The following is a 20,902-nucleotide window of genomic DNA, read 5'->3' as shown; positions in this document are numbered from 1 at the left end:
AACCCACACCTTCGATTGTATTGAAACTACGTGCTTATCATCATTATAGCTTTGATTTAGTGACCAAGTTTACGCTTTGCTTCAACAATTGCCGAAACATTTGCTAGGCGAGCATGGACAACATGTCGGATGGATATTTGGTGATTTGCAGCTATGCGATTGCATTACTGGATCTCATCTCAGCGGTGCTCTTTGCTAGTGTCTCCGGAATGCTTTATGCTCAGCACGTAAGTACTTGTATTGCTTGAACTTGAGTTAAGTTAAGTGACTGGGTCCAAGTAAATACGAATAGCATCACTGGACATCGCTGGCAGCCTTGATCTTCTCGCTGATGTGGATGCTCATCATTCTGTTGCTGTTGGTTGGCATCTATCAGCGTAATTTAACCTATGTGCGATACTGGCTGGTCTTCACCTGTCTCGGAATTATGCTGGATGCCGTATTGCTACTTTATGGCTTAACCCTGGCTATATCTATTAATTGGGAGGGTGTTAAGATTACAGTGCTGCCATTTGTTGGATTGGGTGAGATGCTTTTGCAGCAGCGTGCAATTTTTGAGCTACATTTTTAAACTCTCACTTAGCTGTGGAAATGACTTTCGTGTATATAATTTATGTATTTTATTTGGACATGATAAGTCACGAGCAATGGATACCGGTGGCCAGGAGGTATACAGGTGGCTGCAATCAGCGGGAAGTCAAAGATGCTTCGCGCAGTGATAACACCAAACGCAAGGAACGCAAGCGACTCAAGAAGATGTACAAGCGCGAGGAGAAAGCTGCTTTGAAACAACTGGCACGCAAGTTGCGCAGAGGTCAAGTCTAGAATGTAATTTTAACGTTACATTTATTAATTGATGAGAAGCAGGCTTAGCTTTAATTCTTCAAATTTCTTGAAAAATCTCTACTCCGAAATAAAAGAGTCATGGTGCTGCAAGAAGAATCGCTACTTTACTGTGCCTATGCAATTGCCATCTTTGATCTGTTATGTGCTGTGCTTTTTGCTGTGCTCAGCCTGTGTTTAATCTTAAATCATGTAAGCTCCATATTCGCCTTGAATTGCTGATCTTTTAAAGGTCTCTCTTAGTTGAGTTGGCTAACAATTTTCTGCGTTTGCTTTGGCGTTTTTTGGATCACCCTCATTCTGCTGTTGATCTCGGGTATCTACAGGGTAAGCTACTCTACTTCTCTAGCTGCGAACTCTGAGAAAATGTGTCTTTATAGCGTGATTCGGATATGGTGCGATATTGGTTAATGTTCTCGTGTTTTGGAATAATGATTGAGTCGATACTGATTGTGTATGCCTTTATGAGTCACACAACTTTCCAGTCTGGCGTCGTTCGCAATAGTTTCATATTGTGTCTTGGCCTATGTGAGCTGTGCGGTTAACTTAACAAAATTTACTTTCATTGATGTGATTCTCTTTGCTGCAGTTGTTGAAGCAATTTTTGCATTCATTATCTATCAGTTCTATTTGACGGTGTCCAGCTGCAATGTGTGTCTTGACAGACGCTCCTCGCCCGATTGTTCCTGCACACCGACGTACTCGGAGACTGTGCCACAGGTGGAACCTGATGATAGCAGACAATATCAAAGGCTTAGCCGCAAAACTTCTAAATCCTACAGACACAACATACTGCAGAGCAGACATTTGGGGAGTCCTTACACTTGTGGTGTCAAATCGTCTACCTCGGCCTTCAAAAGAAACTGCGAAGAGTACTAAAATGTTAAGGAATTGTTAAAGGTTCAGTTGTATATATTTTATATGTGTTGTTGAAACGGAAAAATCTTTTTGGTTTTCTTGTTGTTCCTAAAGAAGTGTAAAATTTCCATTTTTCAAGTGTTTGTTGTTCCGTATGTTGGCAAGTTATTGACAAGATCTTTCAACTGGATCTTTCAATATTTTATGTATTTCTGCTTGCTGTTGATTTATGTTCGCCTGGTATTTTACCTACTGATTTGGCGCTTTAATTTAAAAATTGTATCCCACAGTTCTGCACAATTTGAAGGCATTGCAAGTGATCTTTGATTGGCTTGTCAAAAATTGTTGTGTAGGGCTGCCAAATTGTGTGTGTGTGCTTAACTAGACGGCGCACCGAGATATTAGAATGAAATTAGTGGGCGTGGAAGAAGTGATTTGAACAATATTTTATGAAATTAATTTATTGCTTTAACTCGCGGTATATCAGCGGCCCCATCCGTTAGGCATGGGTGGACCTGCTGGGCTAGGAGGTCTAGCTGGGCTAGGAGTTCGAGGAGGAGGAGGTGGAGAAGGTGGAGAAAAAGGTCCACGTGCAGTTACATCGTCGGCATCGTTGCCCTCAGATATGGCATCGTCGCTCTCAGGAGCGTCTAAAAAAGAAACAATAACTAATTGTAATAAATTAAAATGTTGGGCACTTACCTAGGTCAGCCAATGCAACAGCACATAGAAGTGCCAAAAGGAATATATACTTAATCCACTTCATTCTAAACTGATATCATCTGTTAGGAGATCCGCGGTCTATTTATACCTCTTGCCAGACGTAGTTCTGATATAATCACCTTAAGTGAGAATAATTGGAAATTGGAAACGCTTCACACGTTGTAAATCAAATGAAAATTGCATTGTATATTGTTGACTATCATTAATATCCGAGAACTACTATATGAACAACTAGAACTTAAAGAATACAAGATATTTAATATATCGAAAGAGTAGCTTTAATATATTGAACAAATACTTAAAATATACCTAATGCTATTTTATGTATATTGATATAGTACTACATCCAAATTGTCAGCCAAAGCAATTAAGATCCCTAGTAAGTGGGAGTATTCCCACGTGTTCGATGAAGCACTGTGAACAGGGATCTTTGCGTGCATTATCAGCTTTTATTGTCTTTTGGCTGTCTAGCCAGTCAAATGCGCTTTAATTTAATAGTATTTAATATGCACACATATATGTTAAAACAAAATCCTTTTAAAATAATTTGCACAGCAACGAAAAGTTGCGAAAGAAATGTGTAAGATAAAGTATATGAAATAAAACGGAAACGGAAACAGCAACTCGCAACTGAAAACTGGCAGCTCGCGAGTTTCGAGCCTGAGCCTTGAGCTTCCAGTCATGGGGAGCTCGGGGTTCGAAGCTCGGGAGCTCGACGTTGACTTGGCAGGCAGCGTGTCTCTTGTCTATTTATGCAAAAAATGTGTGTGCATATTTGCATATACTTATATGCTTATGTGTATGTTTGTGTATGTATATGTATGCATATACTTATAATGCCGCACTGATGAAATACGTGCGGCGACTAAGCACACTCACGCACACGCACACGCACACACACTCACACAGCCACAGACCACTCACATCGAGTGACTTCCCCGATGTCAAATATAATTTACTTTTTTCGCGCTCTCTCATTTTTCCACACAGGCAGACAGTATTATTCCCCTGCGAGCTATAAAATCTCTTTCAACAGTTTCAACTTTAAGTTTTCGTTGTCAAAAAATCTAAATAGATATAGACAACGTACAAAATATTAGAATATATACATATGTATTTGTTAGCACAATGGTTAGCGCTTTAAATGGCTTTGGTCTGGCTATTGGCACTATGGATATTATTGGAGCTGTCTTCTTTGAGCTGATGATCATTTGCATGCTGTGGCGTAGCAGGGTCACTGTTAACAAGACTGCCAGCAAGCAGGCAAAGAAGATGAGTAAGAATTTGGCAACGACAATTGACAGAGTCATGATCAGCAATAATCAATACATTTCAGCATTCCAAGGCAAAGAAGTTGGCCGTCGAATGTTGTGGATCTATGTGTTTCTATTGAATATATGGATATTGGCTTCAGTGCTTTTAATTTGTGGCATTTTCTTGGTAAGTCGATTTTCGATATCATTCATCTGCATTAATTGAGAACTGTTTTGCAGAATAAACCTCAGCTGTTGATCTTCTGGCTGATCTGGTGTCTAGGGGGACTTATGTTGGATATAGTATTTATGCTCTGGTGGCTATGGGAGTTGGTCACTGGCGATGCCATTGATGCCTTGACCAACATTTTAATATCAATACTAACAATGGGCAAGTCATGGCACTCAAAATCCACATATATTCGCAAGTTAATTTTTTCTTTATTCCTGTAGCAATTGAGTTTTGTTTTGTCTATGCAGTCTACAATATTTATATTAACCTATCAAGTTCAGGTGATGGAGCATCGAATTACATTCATCCATTATTGCGCTTTTCATATTTTTTATTTTAAACAAACAAATTATTTATCTAGTTTGCAAATATAAATCATTGGATATTATTATTTGGCTATTCTCAGGGGTTCAGTAAATGTAATAGGACCGCGGATTTTTACTGGTGGTTGCAGGGATTGATAGTATCTGTAAATTGTCAAAATTATGCCAATCCTTGCCATCACCTCACCCATTAGTGGACAATATGTGTCTCTAATCTCGAGTATGAACTCTGACTTGTCGGGGTACTTGTTGGTAAAGAAATATTCAAATAATTTTGCAAAACATTTACAAATTGAGGTCAAATCAATGAGAGTATAGGACATCAGTAGCCAGATTCTGATAAACAATATATTATGCTGTGTAGGTTAAATAAGATTAATTTTTGTGATATTCTACTGTCTTGAGTACATACAGTAATAACGCCATAGGCCAGTATAATGAAGCATAGCAATTTGATCATATACCCAAAAAGAACCACAAGAGCCTGCACCTCCAGCTATTATATGGAAATTAGTTCATATTTTGTTTATTTTATTTTATATGCAGCAAATATTGGCTATTGATAGATGCTTACCTGCATAGATTTAGCAAAGTTTACCATATTCAGAATCTTTAAAAATGAAGCCCATCCTTCATGTGCCAGTGCTGTGTAAGCAGCACAATTAATAAAGCCGCTCATTGTGAGTAAAAAGGTCTAATATATATTTGCAGCTCATTTATTTCAATTCACTCTATTTCAATTTAAATGGTTTTTGCTCTCTGACCGCAAGTGAACAGCCTACTTTTTTTATTTAGAATGTTTAGAATATATTCTTTAATTTAAATCGACCGTGCCCAATATAATAGCCGATACTAATAGTATTAGTTTCAATTAGAAAATGCAATAGACGAATGTTTTAATAAACAAAATATTAGTTTTAATTTATATACAAAAAAAAAGGACCAAACAGTTCATCTATTGGTTAGATTAGTATCCTGTTGGTTAGCTTTGTTTGCCTTCAGAGTCTCCCGCTGTTATCCCTGCTTCAGTGCGAGACTGACGACTTTCATGAATAACAAAAAAACTATTTGAATAATATATTATAAAATTCATTTATTGTCTGAATTCGTGGTATATCAGCGGCCCCATCCGTTAGGTGCAGGTGGTCCGTTAGGTCTAGGTGGGGGGAGGATTTCGAGGACCTAGAGGAGATGGAGGACGAGGTGGAGGAGATCGGCCTGTTGCAGTTACATCGTCGGCATCGTCGTTCTGAGGTGCGTCTAAAAGTGAAAAAATAATTAATTGTAATAAATTAAAATGTACTTACTAGGTACTTACCTAGGTCAGCCAATGCAACAGCACATAGAAGTGCGAAAAGAAATATATACTTAATCCACTTCATTCTAAACTGATATCATCTGTTAGGAGAGCCGCGGTCTATTTATACCTCTTGCCAGACGTAGTTCTGACATAATCACCTCAAGTGAGACTAATTGGAAATTGGATACGCCTTACACGTTGTAAATCAGGGGAAAAGTGCATTGTATATTGTTGACTATCATTAATATCCGAGAACAACTATATGAACAACTAGAACCTAAAGAATACAAAATATTTAATATAAAGAAAGTGTCGCTTTCGGTTAGTGCTCAGTCGAGTATTCTTAATGAATCTCGTAATTGTTTTTTAGTATTATATATAAATGTAAATAGAAAAGTTATGAATTCCACATAAATAAAATAGAATAGAGGGTATAGTTATGTATTCCAGCCGTGTCATTTGCGTCCCAAAACAATGCCAATGCAATAGTACATAGACGTGTGTATAGAGAATAGAAGGTGGCGTGACTGAAATGAAACATATTATACGCTAGTAACTGATTGTCCAACTCATTGTCAAACACTCTCGAATATAGTTTTTACTTGCTTAAAAGTTCAGTTGGTCCATCAGTCAGAATGTGTATGCTCAAAACTTAATTGCCATTGCAGAAAACGCGTTGCTTGCTGCTTCGATGGCCGGACACTAAAGGTCTCCAGCATGGCTGCCACCGGCGCCATTTTTTTATTTCGTTCTCTGCTACTTCTTTCAAGTGCTTTGTAGTTTATAATGGTCTGCTGCGCGGAAATTGATTCATTTCCTTTTTTTGTTTTTCACATCCGTTTGAATGTCTGCGGCTTATGAGGCCGACAAGACGAGAAAACAGCTTAAGTTGACTTTAGCGTCACGAAATCCTCATTAAAAAGTCGCTCTATTCAAATCAAATTCATATGCGAATCAAATAAAATCATGGATATTATAATAACCAAAAATGTCATTTGCAACTCGATGCTAATAAATAGCATCGGGGTCCTTTTTACTTGGTTGCTAGGCTTTCTTTCTTTCTCTTTCTTTATATAATATATATGTTTCTTATTGAGTGAATACTCGTGCTCATCAAATTTATTGTGTCCAAATTGAAATTGTTAAATCTACTAAGACAGGTAACAAAATGTTGCTGCTCGACCACCTGGACAACGGCTTTGCCACCGTGGATTTACACTTTGAAAAATTGAATTTTGTACAGAAAACTAAGTTAATTTACCAAGACATAGCGAGTTTTATAATTAGCTCGGAAATTTAGCATAAAAAAATGGTAACTGAGAATCTTGAACTTTAACATTTAACTTTAACTTGGTATATTTATGTAGAATATCTAATTTATTTTTGCTTACAAAAGCTACCTAAATTGCAATGTCTGTGCAGGAAATTGATTGATTTCCGCTGTGCAAAGTGAATAACTGAGAAAAATAACAATAAGCATCGAATGAAATGGCGACAAAGTAATCTAAACATTTTTCTCCGTCACTTGCAACACCTTGATGGTTAGATTTTCAAATACATACTTAAATATTGAGACTTTGTAGCGATAATTTTAGTTTGTAATCAGATGATTTGTTGTCGGACATTCTCAAAGCATTATTAGCTGTTGTCCTCGTTGACCGTGGCAACACGAAAATCGAGTGCTGCTCTCTAAGTGTGTGAGTGCATTTTGTGTTTATATTTGGCCTGCAGCTGATACGCTAGTTGGGAATATAAACTCAGACAAAACATATAACGCGTCGCACATGTTTTTGGCAAATGAAGCCAATGGCTGGCAGGATATAGCAGGATATAGCAGGATATAGCAGGATGTGCGTGCAAGCCAGCTGCCTGAGCTGCTATCCGGTTATGTTTGCATATCTCGCAACAACCCTGGGCATGCATGTGTGTGACTAAAAGCAAAAGCTTCACTTGTTACATGCTCAATTAAGCCGGAAATGACACCAGAGCCAACTATAGTCACGCTTTGTATAGTTTTACAATTGACGCCACTACTACACACATATTTTTGTATAATATACACACATACCAACACACATATGTATAGTGCGTATGGCAAACAGCCAGGCAAACAGGAGGAGACACACATATATTTCATATTGTAACAAGGCTAAGGGAACTTTAAACGGAAAATATTAGACTTGCAATTTCCGCATCTGCTTTTGAGACGAAAATAAATATGGTAAATGGTATGAATATGCATCTAGCATGTAGTTGTGCGAATTGAATTCATATTTTGCTTCAACAGTTATTGAGTTTGTCATTTTTTCGGAATTTGTTACCAAATTGACGCTTAAAATTGAGCCAAAAGAATTATGTTGCATGAATTGCTTTTAAAATCAATTATTTTGGGAAATTGTGAATAACAATTTTAATATGCATATATTCAATTTAGGTTGAATGCCTTAAATATTTTTAAAGCATTTTTAAATACATGGCTTGTGTTAAATAAACCTGTCACATGTTTATTAAGCAATTTAAAAATATGTCACCATAATTACGGCCGCATCCTTTGGCCTTAAGCAAATTATCGAGGCACGCAAAATTGCTTTAGCAAGTCGAGCAGGACAAAGGCTCTGGCAATTAGCGCAGCTCGGCACGCAGCAGTCTTGCTAATATGCTTAGTCAGGCCAAGTCCTTTGCAGAATGGCACAAGACACGTGCCACACACATACATAGAAGTGTCTTACCCAGCTATACTGCGTCTATGTGTGAGTTTGTTGCTTAGAATAAAACAAGGCTGACATTGTTTTGGAGCACATAGTAGTGAAAAGTTGTGCTTTGGCACAGAATTTGAGACGAAGGCGCGAAGGACATCAACACACTGGAACATTAACACTGACACACAACAAGAACAACAACAATAACAACAAAAACAGGGGCAACATATACACTGACGCACTTGGAATTGCAAATCAGTCGACTAATGTGTACATAATCAGTCATGTCCCAACATGCGAATTCCATTAGTGGATACACGGCACATGTAAACAAACAGGCATTAATCAGCACAGGACACGAGTCTGACAAGGACCGAACGACAGCGAGATCAAGTCCAATTCTACTATACTCGTATGTACTATGTGGATACAATGTCGCCAAACCGTTTCGTTATTTAGAACACAAAAAAAAAAAATAAAACAGGAGAATGAATTGTGGGCGAACACCCTTACAAATAAGGACATTCGCATCCGCATGCGACTTACAAATTACCCCAACCACCTTGATTTATACGCAGATATCAATGCAATGTAGCACAGTGCCACTGAAAGCCGACATCTTATTAATATGCCATTCATTTGGCCGCTTCATACTTCATTAAAGCAGGAGCTGAGCGTTCGAGCAGCGCATCCTGCCGCCTTGGCCACAAAGTGCAGCCAGCAAAAATTATGCGCCTCGTTTGCTATTGCCATTGCCCACGAAAGTAACTCGGCAAGGAGTGGCTCCGTCTCCGTCTCCGTCTCCGTCTCTGTCTCCGTCTCTGTCTGTGTCGCTGAGTCCGGGCCATTCGTTTATCCTTTTGTTCTCATTTATTTGCATGTCATTTGCTTCGCCTTCACTCTGTGTGAGTGTTGCTGCATCCTGTCTGTCTGTGTTTGTGTATGTATATATGCGGTTGCTCCTTGGGTCACGTTTGCCAGGACGCCAGTTACTTATGACTGTTGTGTGCATTATCAATATGCATTGTACATTGTACGACTATACTCTGCTCTTAATATTTTCCCAACGTTTGCATACCCTAAGCCAAAGAGTCGTGTAGTGTTTATAGGCTGGTATGGTCCACATAACCAAATTACAAATATACGTTAATCATTTCTATACAATTTATTAATATATTATATCTATAATTATTAAAGTTTACTACAATTATTTTAGTTTGGAAATGCCTTAAATATTCTAGGCAGAGTATTCACAGTCTCAGTTTTGTATTGTCACATAAATGGGAAATATATTTTAGGATTTCGCTTATCGCATATACCTGTTTTGTTGTTGTTTTTGTTTTAATGCTTCCACAGACTTCCACTTTCTGCATTGCAGTTTTAATAAGGAATTGCTTTTTTATGGTTTCCGGCTTATGGAAAATGCAGAGAAGAAATTGGCAAAGAAAACAGAATCGTAGCAGAACAAATTCTTTAGTCATGTTTTGTCTTCTTCTTTTTTTTTATTTTTAAAGCTGCATTTGATAATTTTTTTTTGTGTTGCTGCATTCCGCCCACTGTCGTTGCTGTTGATGCTGCGGCATTGTTGTTGTTGCTTTGTTAGCCAAGTAAAGTCTGCGCCAACTTCCGTTTTGCCAGAGTCACTGTTAATGTCGCCACAGTTGCCATTGCCTGGTGATGTTGCCGGTGTGGCTGCCATTGCCACTGGCGATGGCGTTACCGTTGATATTTGTGCGCCAGGCGTAATTAGTGCTCATGGCATAAGGCGTACTTCCTCTCTACTCTGCTCTGCTCCTGTTGTTCTATTTCTATTTCTATCTCAGTCCATGGCATTATGGCTGGCATTCGTTGGCTTTGCTGGCATTGCGTTGCTTTCCATTTGTAATCACTTTCTGCTGGCTCCAGCGCTTTGTTCCAAGGATTTACTAACTGGACAGCGGCAGAGGCAAACACACACCCACACACATACACACACATAATAATATAACTTAGTCCTAGCTGTGCTTTCGTCATCATGGCTGGCCCATTGTTGTAATTTTAATGTTAACAAATTTGTAATTTAGGACGCATTGAATTGCTGCTAATTAAGGACGTGCCTGGGTATCAAGAGGTTGTTAAATGCAATGAAATTAAATGAGCCTGCCGGCAAAACAGCTTCCTAAATTAACAAGGATTTGCCAGAACTTGAGACATTTTCCCATAAGTTGTATTATTGTTGAAATATTAAGTTCCCTGTTGGTTTACACTTGAGAATGTTGAAAGGAATTTTGATTAAGTTAACAACTCATTTGCAGTGAATGCAAATTTATACTCTCTTCTACTAATACAAACATGATTTATTCTCAATGCCATCGTCAAATTCTTAAAAAAAACTAAATTGAACAAATTTCAGGCACTCAACAGTCAGCTTTCTATGATAATTATGGCAACAACTGATGCTTATTGGGATGAGTGGAAATGGCTACGCACTTAATCAAGATTTTAACCTATCCTATGTCTACAGTAAATGTTTAGTAAATGTTCCTAATAATAATTAGGGGCCTAAAATTTGTAGAGTTGCATTTCGAAAATTCTTGACTTATTGCTCGATCCTAACGTTAAGGCTCCGCATTGATAGTAGATTTGGATAGTGAATGTAAAACCTCTTTTATGTTGTCATTTGAATGCAATTATGTTGTGCTCCTTCTACTTTTATCAAGCAGCTTTCTTTGCGTTCGCGTTGTCTTTATGATTTGCACATAGTTTGTGCTTGAAGAATAAAATACCCTTCTATTCGTATACGCAATTGTCGCTATGCTCTCCAGCTGATTCAACTTTCCATGCTAATTGCCATTTGGCAACTTTCGCGACTTGATTCAAACTTTGTTTCCCACTGGACTGTGAAAGCATTTAGTTTTAGTTGTCGGTGAAAGTGTGTGTGTGAGTGCGTTTCGATTGTCGCTGGCTTTTGTCCATTGTTTGAGTTCACGCAGACTGGCCATTAATTTCACAATTAGTGGAAGGCGGCGTCAGGAGAACAGACGAAAACTCGTCCATCTGGGGAAACCACCTGACGCCCAATTCCAGAGAAAAGTTCAAGAAGCTTTAATTAATTTTCGTTAGTGTTCGCGTCGATGTGAGTATTTGTCCATTGTCTGCTAATGTTGTGCAACTATTTGCCAACAATTTGTGAGAAAGATCTCAAAATGGCTAAGAAAACACTCCAAAAACTAGGAAGAGAAAGAGACTACAGCTAACAAAATTGCCAACTGGCGCAGCTGTTGATTGTCCAGTTGTGTGCTTAGCTGTTGCTTCCCAACATATCGTACACACTCTCTCTCTCTCTCTCATTCTCTTTTACTTGCGCTAGTTCTCTTTCTCTTCCTCTTTGTTGCCTGACGAATTTTGCTGACTAACTTTGCCCAACAACAGCAGCAGCAACAACAAGTCGAGCGGGCGAAAAATTTAAATTTATGTATTTGAGGGCTGCCTGGCAGCTGGCGGGCTCAATATTTTATTTATGTGTGTTGCCACCTTTTGCATTTTGCCTGGCATTTGCTGCCAACAGCAACAGCAACAGCAGCAACAACAACTGGGCAATGTGCGTCGCTTGCTACGTGAGCTCAAAGCAAAAATTTCTGCTGACGCCGCGTTGTCAACTTTCACTTCAGTTGCAGCTGGTGACAACAGAGGGGGAGAGAGTCGGAGAGAGTGATAGAGAGAGAGAGAGAGAGAGAGAGAGAGAGGGATATCGCTGACATGCTATTCCATATCCTTGGTATATCCTAGCGAAATATTCTGGCATTAGCAGCGAGTAGTAGTCAAATATTGTGGATCACTCATACGCAACGTTGTACACGGCATTCGCATTCCCATTCCCATTCGCATTTCAGCTTCAACTTCAATTGTGTTCAATGCCAAAAATGAAAAAAAAGAAGCAGAAAAGCAGAAAGAAAAGTTGTGTAAAAGTTCTCGTTGTTGCTGCTGCTTTTTTGGCTACCCTCGCTTGATGTAATGAAATTTGTGCAATTGTGTGGCAACAAGAAATCCATTAAAGCGTATTTTTCGAGCTAAAGTTTTCGGGTCCGACCATTTCACTGATTGATTGGCATCAACAATGTGCCACTGCCATCGGGTGGTCTGTGGAGGAAGGGCCAGACTGACCCAGGCCGGGAGACATTTGGGGATGTGGGTGGAGCACTCCACTGTTAATGCTGCCAAATTTGTTGAGCGTGTGTAAGACAATAAAAATAATTGAGTGCGTTGTTGTTGTTGTTGTTGTTTTCGCTTGTTACAGTTGCCCTTGTACTTGTATTTTGATTGTCAATGTAGTGTAAATTGTGTCGCCTGCCCGCCTGTAGACGGACGAGCGAGTCTGGCAATTGGGTGTGTGCCGGCAACTGCAGATTGCGACCCAAAAGATAAGCCTCAGTCATTACCGTGTATAGCAGTTGGTTGTCCTTATCCCAGCTACAGGCTACTCCTATCAACTACGATTGTGCGCCTGTATGTTCCCTGTCAAATTGTCCGTCCAAAGTTGGTATTGCGTTTGCGGATGGCTATTTGCTATTTGGCTGTAACAGCAATTCCGGGATGCCATAAACCAAGAAACTCATTAAAGGTATGTGATTCTTTTCCCCATTTTTTTTGTTGTTTTTCCTTTTTTGTGTGGGTTTTTTTTTTGTTTGTTGTTATTGTTATTAGTAGCACTTCAAAGCATTACACTTATCGCTGAAGTTAAAGTCGTCGCTTTGTAAGTGCTGCTTATGACTCGCACTTAATTTAGCTAATAAACAAGCGAATTATGCTTTAATTTAAGAAGAAGAATTTATAGGAGTATATTCCAAGGACAATATATGTTCTATTGCTATTAAATAGAAATAGAAACTTCTTCGTTGAATTCAATAACTTTGTATATACTAAATTTTCTACAGAATCTTATATCTTTGCTTGTAAAATTGTTAGTTTATTTTGAAAATGTAACGCGATTTTAAATACTTATTTTGATCTTCTCATTCTGATTTCAACACCACTGTGCCACACACGCAATCTCGCACACGCACTGAAATCCAAGTGAATTGCGCAGCGCATCATTAAATTGCTCAAAATTGCGTGCAAAATTGCCAACTTGCTCTCTCTCGTCTCTCTCTTCTTCCCTCTCCACTCACACATTTACCCCTTCACTTTTGGTTCGTCTCTGCGTGGCTCAAAGCCGTTGACATTTGTTCTTTTTGCGCTATTTATTTTTGCCGCCTCAACAAACAAAGCCAACGTCCACAATCCGCTGCACCCCATCTCCCCCATCTCTGTCAACCCCTCGCTCCTCTCTCTGCTCTTTGTCTCGCTGCCCAGCACTTGCATAATTTGCATAGCTAAGTGAGCAAAGAGTCGTCAAAATAAAGCGGATTGCTGTCCCGCCCCCGCCTCGTCTCATCGTCAGACGCTTTGCCATCCGCTTGGACGCTTCCTCCCTCTCCTCCCTTAGAGTCCGCCATGTTGCCGAAATGTGCGTCCGTTTCATAACTTAATTTTAATTGAATTATGTAAATCGCCGGACTAAAAATTAGCAGGCGCAAACTATTTTTTAATGATGCATTGTACGCGTTTAATTAAAAGCGAGCGCAAATTAAATTTAATGAGAGCATTTTGCATAGCTGTTGTCCGCCTTGTGGCCAACCCTGGCAAGCCAAGCCAAGCTTGCAGGCCAAAGTTACATAGCCCATAGTCTGACTGCGGACTTTAACCATTTATCATCGTTGGCAAGATTAGCCTTCATCCACCCAGTCTCCAATCTTCAGTCTCCCCTGATGCTCTGGTCTGGAACGAGGACGACTAAGACCACAGAGCCCCTTGGCTGTGGTTCACTTGCAAATGATGTCCACTTTGTCTGCCAGAATGAACTACGCTCCGTCGGTGTGCGAGTGTGTTGGTCTGTATGTGTGTGTGTGTGTGTGTGTTGGGTGTGTCAGTATGTTGTCTGTTTGTTGGGAAATTATGCAATAATCTATAGCTATAGCTATGGCGATGCATCGGAACTGTTGCCATTGGCAGCGTTAGGCGAGGCGACCAGCTCAAAGGAGTCATACAATGAGCTAACATCGACACACACACACACACACAACGAGCTGGAGCAGCGACAGCTTCCTGCTAATCTGCTGCATACGTTACGGCGCTCATTTGCACTATACACGAGTGTGTGTGTGTGTGTGTGTGTGTGACAATCGGTTTAAGCGTTTCAGTCGCTTGCTTGTGAAGTGGAACTTCAACTTGTCCAGCTCGCAATCGCTTTTCCAGATGGACATTAACCTGCTACTCTTTCGCCCTCTCTTTCTCTGTTCGCCTTGGTTGACAGACCTTAGTGCAATTTAACGTCACGTTCATTGCCCTTTAGCCTAGAGGGCTGTGTTTTAATCACGTTTAATTTTAATAGCAAATGTACGCAGGCAACACAAAAAAAAAGGGAATACAAAAATAATAATCAGGGAAAAAATGAATGGAATAAAAAAATGTTGTTAATGCCATTACAAAAGCTTGTTAGCACTGCATTAAAATTGTTTGTTGTAGTGCGAGGAGATTTCAACATAAATATTTAAAAATTATGTTTAACAAACGGTTTTTAAAGCCAACAACAATACAATAGTGTAGACAGCTCGAGATAAATGTAATATTAAGTATACGCACCGTGACCACAACTATAGTAAGTTTAAACAGCACTAGACACAAGAAGTAAACGCACAATCACATGCATTTTGATTTATTTAATATGCCATTATCAATTTCGATTAGTTGGCCCTCAACATTCAGTTGTTCGCTCAATTGAAGCCACATTTATTAAGCAATTATGTACGTGCGTTAATTAAAATGAATTGAGTATTGCAAATGCTCTATGACAACCAAATAAATAGGCGTGTTAATCGCCTTAATGTGCAAATGAGTATCCACTAATAAAACGCAAAATGAAAATAATGCAAAAATGCAAAAAAAGAAACCAAAAACACAAAAAAAAAAAAATTATTAACTAAAAGGAGATGAGAAAAGATTTATGCGGCATTTTAATAGAATTTAATTTGCATATCATATTGGTTGCACGAGTATTCATTTCACTTATGGCCGCATATATTGCCATGCTGCGTGTGCTATCATTTAATCAATGAAGCGTAACAATTACATTTTAGCCATTAAATTATCTCCCAACACCTCCTGCAGCTGCCCGAAAACGAAAAACGGATTCTGCCAAACGATTCGCGATTGTGTCCTTTATGCAAATGCGCATTGTAATTTGCATACAAGCTGAAGTGGAACATAAATACGTAATACATAAGTACTGAACAATAAACATATTTTATTTCGCCATTTACCACATAAATTATTGTGATTATTTTCTCCTATAATTTCACAAAAACACACCTGTCACTAGGATCTTATATGATTTTGATTTGATTACTTCCCACGCGAATTGAAATTAATGTGCAAATTGTTTCTAACCAATTTATATCAAAAAAGAGAGACGAATGCAATCAATTTCATTTGCATACATTTCATTTATTATACAAATAACAATTGCAGTTGATTAGCGCAAGAGGGCAATATGACTAATTACGCATACGCCGTGTGGTTTATGCATGATGTGAATGCTGCCACAAAACAAAAAAATATAGCAAAAAAGGGAAAAATGGGAATAAATCAAACACAGAATATACATTATTTGAGTGTATCTGTGGCATCACAGTGTATATATTGCACACTCACACAGCGAGCCGCACTCAGGACCAAGTCAGGGGCATGAACTATGACGGCGTGATGGATTTAAGCGTCGAACACATTGGTCATTGCAGCATTGACTGCGCTGTCTGCATATGGATTTGTCGATAAAAAATAACAATGCAATGTTATATAGAAATGCCAGTTCGGGAGTTGAAGTTGCAACACGCTTGATTTGTAATATGCAACGCGTAGCTGAAGGGAATGGGAAATGATAGAAAAAAAGCACAAGCGAATTGACATGACGTGACATGGCAATCGTGCGGCACAATATTTTATTTGTAGCTAACAATTTTTAATTTATTTTTGCAATCTAGCAAAGCGCTCATCCCTCAACTCAGAGACTCGTCCCCGAAAAAAAAGTGATTGCAACTGCAGCTGAGCTTCTTCAACACTCTACCATACACACACACATACACACACTTAACGATAATTGCAAGCACTCAAGTGGCAGCATTGTGCTCAGCAAGTGCTGCAAGTGTGGGTCAGCAGACGAGGAGCATTCAAGTGTTGCAACTTGCAACGTTTTAAAATAATTTAACAGCATTTTGAAGCGCATTCAAGTCAACTTCCGTTGCCATTGCATTTGTCGTTTGCCATTTGCTGACTTGTTCTCTGGCCATTCTCTTGGCCAGCTCCAGACTCTAGACTCTGGACTCCAGATTCAGCAATTTGTCATTTTGCCCAAATACACATTGAGAACTCGAACGAACGGTGTGTTCAATGATGTGTGCGTTTCACTGTGTCTGTGTGTGTGTGTGTGCCAAAGGGTTGTGCTGCAAGTAATTGAATGAATTATTGTTGTCATGCTTAGCGCACTTCAACAGCTGTTCAAGTAGCTTAGCAATATTTCAAGCAAAGTCGATAAAAATCGACTGCATGACATTTATGCGATTCGAAGAAAATCGCAGCTACTCTTTGTTCCCTTGCATAATTAACACTTTGCTTAAGATTATCACGGCGAGTATTTCTCAAAGAGAAATAAATGCTCTTCATGAAAATCCTTTCCACTATCCACCATCATGATGATAAGCACTTTCGCTGAAAACTCTTGCAAACTAATTGAGTAAAAATTGCACTACGCTATTCGTAGATTTTTGCACAATTTAGCGTTCAATTAAAACTCACTTCCGCATAAGGAGCCAGTGAAGGGATCAGCAGCAACATAGCGTAGCAGTGAGTAGCAAAAGTTGAAGCTGCACTTGAGTAATTTTTGTAAAAAATTAATTGCTTTCATTATCGTCAACGGGCAGTCAAACTGGAGCATCATCCGCTTTCGCATTCACATCAGTATCAGCTGCAGCCAGCTTCTGCTCCGGCCTCGACTCCGGCTCCATCAGCATCTCCATATCGAGCTCCTGGCTGGCTGGCTCATCTCCTGTTTCGAGGCAATGTTTAAATATTCATTGTGAACAGAGAAAAAGGTTCTCCCTTGCTTCTCGCTGCTGCTGCTGTCTCACGCCCAGTTGTCAAGCGTACTATGCAAATAAGTTTGGGCATACAAATTGGCTATTGGTTAAAGAGTTTGGTCTAAAGGGCAAGGGTAAGTTGCGAGTACAGCAATAGCTACGTGACCTGTCCTCATTCTAGCTCTTCAGCCCGTTGCTTTGCAGATGAGAGCATGATGCCAATTGAGCTGCTTTGAGTTTAATATTGATCTTTGTTGCTTTGTTTTTCATTTGTCTCTTTGCAAATAGCTCAATTTCATTGGCTGCGCTTTGCTCTGTTTACTGTGAATAAACTGCAGCTATTTTGAGAGACGAGTAGGCGAAGTGAGGGGGCTACAGAATGGAAGCAGCTCCCAACTGTATCGTTTTGTAGCCAAGCTAAGTGCTTCATAATAATTTAACACGCTTGCCACTTCCCACCCAGCCAGGTGTTTTCAAACTTTTCACCAAGTTTTTCGCGCTGTCTCGCGTTCAAGCTCGCGCTCGCTTTTCGCGCGGAGCCCTGAAGAAGATGAAGAGAGCCCAAGTCGAAGTCGAAGCATTGCGTTCCCTGCTTTGTCTTTGGTATTTTAATTAAAAAACTGTCGTTAGTTGTGCTCCAAGTTTAAATTAAACAACTCCCTCTCCCCAATCCCGCTCTATTTCCGCGGAGCTGCGGCCAGGTCGTGGCCATAAAGCTGCCAACGATATCAGACCATGCTTCAAGTTTCATTGAAGTTTTTAGCACTCGAATTTGTGTTTCGACCAAGAGTGTAGACTTGTTGAAAAAAGCACATCCTGCTCAATAAACTGCTGTGGCTATGGCGGTGGCGGTGGCGGTGGTGGGAAGTAATCAACATTCTCTAGGGGAATTAAGTTTCAAATGTGTTGACAACCAGACTGTCAATGTCCAATGGGGCCTAAGCTACTCTCTTGCCTGGCCCCCAACTTCATTAGAACTCATTTGATTATGCCAGAATGATACATTTAAATTTAATTAAATTTGGATAACGCAATTTCCAATCAAAACTAGTATTCAAATTCGAAGTACACTTATCAAAAGATAAGATATCTACGCTATAAATAACTGCGAACGATGGAAAGACATAAATATAGTCGAGAGGAAATTTGAATTGGAAAATAGCGAAGGCATGTTAACAAATATTTCATGAAGAAGTTATTATAATCTATTGTCAATTATCTAATCTTCAAATATTAGTTACTAATTTTTCTTATAAAATATTCTGCACCTTAATTATATAAAATATAATTAATTAATTATATAAAATATAATTAAGGTGCAGAATATTTTATAAGAAAAATTAGTAACTAATATTTGAAGATTAGATAATTGACAATAGATTATAATAATTTTAAAATATTATGAAATATCTAACTACATTTTATACATTATTTCTTATTATTTAATTTGCTTAATATATCCCAATTTAAAAGAACTTAACTCACTTTTATGTAACTGGTATTAGAATATTTATAATTAAGATACAATAATTTGAATATGAGTATCAAATATTCGTCCTGCTCTTTTCAGTGTAGTCGCCATTGAGATGAGTGAACAGGTTTGAAATCAGTTGTGGTTCCTGGAAAAGTGATTAAAACATATTGATGAAATGGAGTATCGCCTTTGCTAGCCAGCCTGACTTAATGATTGCTAATTATGGAAAATATTACTAATCAGTGAGCACTAATCGCTTTATTAATCGGATTACGTGCACTATGACATACACATGCTTACGCTCACGCAAAGCTTTCAGTTCACAGCTGTGTCTTGTGGGCGTGGCAGTGTGTGTGTGTGGTGTGTACGGCTGATTAGCCATCAGTCGACTAATTTGCACATTGATGGCGTCTTTTATTGAAACACTGTGGTAAGGAAACTCGAAGAAAGGAGCCGAGGCCAAGTCACGGCCAAGCCATGTTGATTGGCATAATTAGAGCCGTGTGTTCTTCATGTGCACTCCACTCTGCATGTGTGAGTGAGTGTGTGAGAGTGTATGCGTGCGGTTTAATGATGTTTCATTAGTTTTGCAGCTGAGCTGCATTATTTTTGTGTAGTAGTAGCACTTGAGAAGGCAACAGAAACACGTGTGGTGAGTGTTAGTTAAACTTGAAGTAGATACATGTGTACACACACTAATACGTAGAATCACTCGCACACATGCACATGTACATGTCTCACACACACATATGGGCAGACAACTATTTAACAAGCAAAATCTAATGAAAGCCTGGCAATAAAAGATAAGCGCTCTCAACTTTGTGGGTGTGTTTTATATGCGAACCTTTGTCTCAGTGAGAGTGTGTATGTGTGTGTGTTTGTGTGAGTCTATTGTTGTGGCGCTAGATAAGAAACCCAACTCATTTGAGTAAAGTGCTCGACGCAAATTGTATCGAGCAGCACTCTGCCAGACACTCGAGGCGCATATTAACTGAAATTCAGTTTCGAAACTAAACTCATTAGTTGCTCAAATAGCGAGAGAGAGAGAGAGAGAGAGAGAGGTGGGAGGAGGGGGGATAGACAGAGAGCAAAATGCAGCTGGTAAAAGTTCACATTGTAATCACACCTGCCCGAGGATTTACATGCAGCAATTAAATGAATGAAAATACTTTGCTGCTACTTTCGACTAAAGTTGAATCGTTGCATTCGAGTGAATGAACTTCTTGTGCAGCTACAAGAATTTGACTGATTAGCCGTTTTTGGAAATGCCAAATGCTACAAATGGCAGCACGTGATGCAGCAACAAAAGGGGAGGTGCCACCTGCCCTCTTGCAGCTTGGAAACCTGGCTAAAAGGCAGCTGTGAAGCGTTTATTCGGCAAGTGCACGTTTTGTAACGAATTGTGAAAACATTGTCGTCGCCCTATCCATGAACAGTAGTGAGTGCCCTGCGAATGCTTTTTGTGCATTCAACCTGTCACTCATTCACTGGCTCATTCATTCATTCATTCATTTGCTGCAACATTGTTGCTCTCTGCTGTCCGACAATGGCAACAACAACATCTAATAAACATGGCAACAAAACGCTTGTAACGTTTTATTTCGCAGTCAGACAGAGTTGAATGTCGTTGGAAGAGTTGAACAGACGTCCCCCTGATATTTCTATCAATTAAAGCGAGATATTTGGAGAGTGCTGTGTCGAGGTTATGCGTGGAAGATAACAGCATGCAGGTTCTTAATCCTCGGGGGTATTCAACGCAAATGAATTCGAGTATTCACAACTAAAGTGCTATGGAATTCGTATTCATATTATATGCAATCTATCTTTAGCCCAGAGCGTGTCAGCAGAGCACAATGCAAATTTCTGGATATGCAGCTAAGTAGCGCACAAAGCCAAAGCCAAACTCGCAGGCCAAAAGTAGCAAAAACGTCAGGCAAAGGGGGAGGAGAGAGTGCTAGAGGAATAGAGGAAATAGAAGGAATTGCAAATAGCAGCAAAGTTCAAACAAATGTAAAAAATGGAAAAATTTCGTAGCGACCATTCGCAAC

General features: G+C 39.3%; 5 protein-coding genes across 6 annotated transcripts; 3 read left to right on the top strand and 2 right to left on the bottom strand.

Annotated features, from left to right (window-relative positions):
- The first annotated feature begins 49 nt into the window (after nucleotides 1–49).
- On the top strand, nucleotides 50–825 carry LOC132792731 (uncharacterized). Of its 2 annotated transcripts, none has more exons than XM_060802185.1 (3): nucleotides 50–227; nucleotides 293–524; nucleotides 584–825. In XM_060802185.1, exons 1-3 carry the CDS (start codon nucleotides 114–116, stop codon nucleotides 823–825), a joined length of 588 nt encoding a protein of 195 aa, XP_060658168.1. In that variant the 5' UTR covers nucleotides 50–113. The 2 variants fall into 2 exon arrangements, with proteins under 2 accessions (XP_060658168.1, XP_060658169.1); XM_060802186.1 differs by having other exon boundaries at nucleotides 136–227; nucleotides 280–524.
- Nucleotides 826–924: 99 nt separating this feature from the next.
- On the top strand, nucleotides 925–1,934 carry LOC132792730 (uncharacterized). The gene is made up of 4 exons (XM_060802183.1): nucleotides 925–1,035; nucleotides 1,087–1,170; nucleotides 1,224–1,371; nucleotides 1,433–1,934. Exons 1-4 carry the CDS (start codon nucleotides 925–927, stop codon nucleotides 1,720–1,722), a joined length of 633 nt encoding a protein of 210 aa, XP_060658166.1. The 3' UTR covers nucleotides 1,723–1,934.
- Nucleotides 1,935–2,132: 198 nt separating this feature from the next.
- On the bottom strand, nucleotides 2,133–2,542 carry LOC132792732 (formin-like protein 2). The gene is made up of 2 exons (XM_060802187.1): nucleotides 2,404–2,542; nucleotides 2,133–2,351 (listed from the first exon to the last, which is right to left on the bottom strand). Exons 1-2 carry the CDS (start codon nucleotides 2,465–2,467, stop codon nucleotides 2,185–2,187), a joined length of 231 nt encoding a protein of 76 aa, XP_060658170.1. The 5' UTR covers nucleotides 2,468–2,542; the 3' UTR covers nucleotides 2,133–2,184.
- A 908-nt stretch (nucleotides 2,543–3,450) lies between these two features.
- LOC132790294 (uncharacterized) lies at nucleotides 3,451–4,284 on the top strand. The gene is made up of 4 exons (XM_060798780.1): nucleotides 3,451–3,700; nucleotides 3,761–3,864; nucleotides 3,918–4,068; nucleotides 4,131–4,284. The coding sequence occupies exons 1-4, from the start codon at nucleotides 3,553–3,555 to the stop codon at nucleotides 4,247–4,249; spliced, it is 522 nt and encodes a 173-aa protein (XP_060654763.1). The 5' UTR covers nucleotides 3,451–3,552; the 3' UTR covers nucleotides 4,250–4,284.
- On the bottom strand, nucleotides 4,252–5,019 carry LOC132790295 (uncharacterized). Its single transcript, XM_060798781.1, has 3 exons — nucleotides 4,807–5,019; nucleotides 4,645–4,728; nucleotides 4,252–4,588 (listed from the first exon to the last, which is right to left on the bottom strand). The coding sequence occupies exons 1-3, from the start codon at nucleotides 4,909–4,911 to the stop codon at nucleotides 4,298–4,300; spliced, it is 480 nt and encodes a 159-aa protein (XP_060654764.1). The 5' UTR covers nucleotides 4,912–5,019; the 3' UTR covers nucleotides 4,252–4,297.
- Nucleotides 5,020–20,902: the final 15,883 nt, after the last annotated feature.

This window comes from Drosophila nasuta, chromosome 3 (genome assembly GCF_023558535.2).
Source record: "Drosophila nasuta strain 15112-1781.00 chromosome 3, ASM2355853v1, whole genome shotgun sequence".
NCBI lineage: Eukaryota > Metazoa > Arthropoda > Insecta > Diptera > Drosophilidae > Drosophila > Drosophila nasuta.
Note: the sequence above shows the minus strand (reverse complement) of the source record. Positions and strands in the feature narration are given on the sequence as shown.

Excerpts from the sequence above, each read along its gene's own strand:
- LOC132790294 (XM_060798780.1), top strand. The coding sequence starts at position 3,553 with ATGGTTAGCGCTTTAAATGGCTTTGGTCTGGCTATTGGCACTATGGAT. Across the intron at positions 3,701-3,760 it reads CAAGCAGGCAAAGAAGATGA|CATTCCAAGGCAAAGAAGTT; the intron begins GTAAGAATTTGG and ends AATACATTTCAG. Across the intron at positions 4,069-4,130 it reads AATATCAATACTAACAATGG|CAATTGAGTTTTGTTTTGTC; the intron begins GCAAGTCATGGC and ends TTATTCCTGTAG.
- LOC132792732 (XM_060802187.1), bottom strand. The coding sequence starts at position 2,467 with ATGAAGTGGATTAAGTATATATTCCTTTTGGCACTTCTATGTGCTGTT. Across the intron at positions 2,352-2,403 it reads TGTTGCATTGGCTGACCTAG|ACGCTCCTGAGAGCGACGAT; the intron begins GTAAGTGCCCAA and ends TTTCTTTTTTAG.
- LOC132792731 (XM_060802185.1), top strand. The coding sequence starts at position 114 with ATGGACAACATGTCGGATGGATATTTGGTGATTTGCAGCTATGCGATT. Across the intron at positions 228-292 it reads GAATGCTTTATGCTCAGCAC|CATCACTGGACATCGCTGGC; the intron begins GTAAGTACTTGT and ends AAATACGAATAG. Across the intron at positions 525-583 it reads GCTGCCATTTGTTGGATTGG|CTGTGGAAATGACTTTCGTG; the intron begins GTGAGATGCTTT and ends ACTCTCACTTAG.
- LOC132790295 (XM_060798781.1), bottom strand. The coding sequence starts at position 4,911 with ATGAGCGGCTTTATTAATTGTGCTGCTTACACAGCACTGGCACATGAA. Across the intron at positions 4,729-4,806 it reads ACTTTGCTAAATCTATGCAG|CTGGAGGTGCAGGCTCTTGT; the intron begins GTAAGCATCTAT and ends TCCATATAATAG. Across the intron at positions 4,589-4,644 it reads TGGCCTATGGCGTTATTACT|CATAATATATTGTTTATCAG; the intron begins GTATGTACTCAA and ends TAACCTACACAG.
- LOC132792730 (XM_060802183.1), top strand. The coding sequence starts at position 925 with ATGGTGCTGCAAGAAGAATCGCTACTTTACTGTGCCTATGCAATTGCC. Across the intron at positions 1,036-1,086 it reads TGTGTTTAATCTTAAATCAT|TTGAGTTGGCTAACAATTTT; the intron begins GTAAGCTCCATA and ends GGTCTCTCTTAG. Across the intron at positions 1,171-1,223 it reads TGATCTCGGGTATCTACAGG|CGTGATTCGGATATGGTGCG; the intron begins GTAAGCTACTCT and ends GTGTCTTTATAG.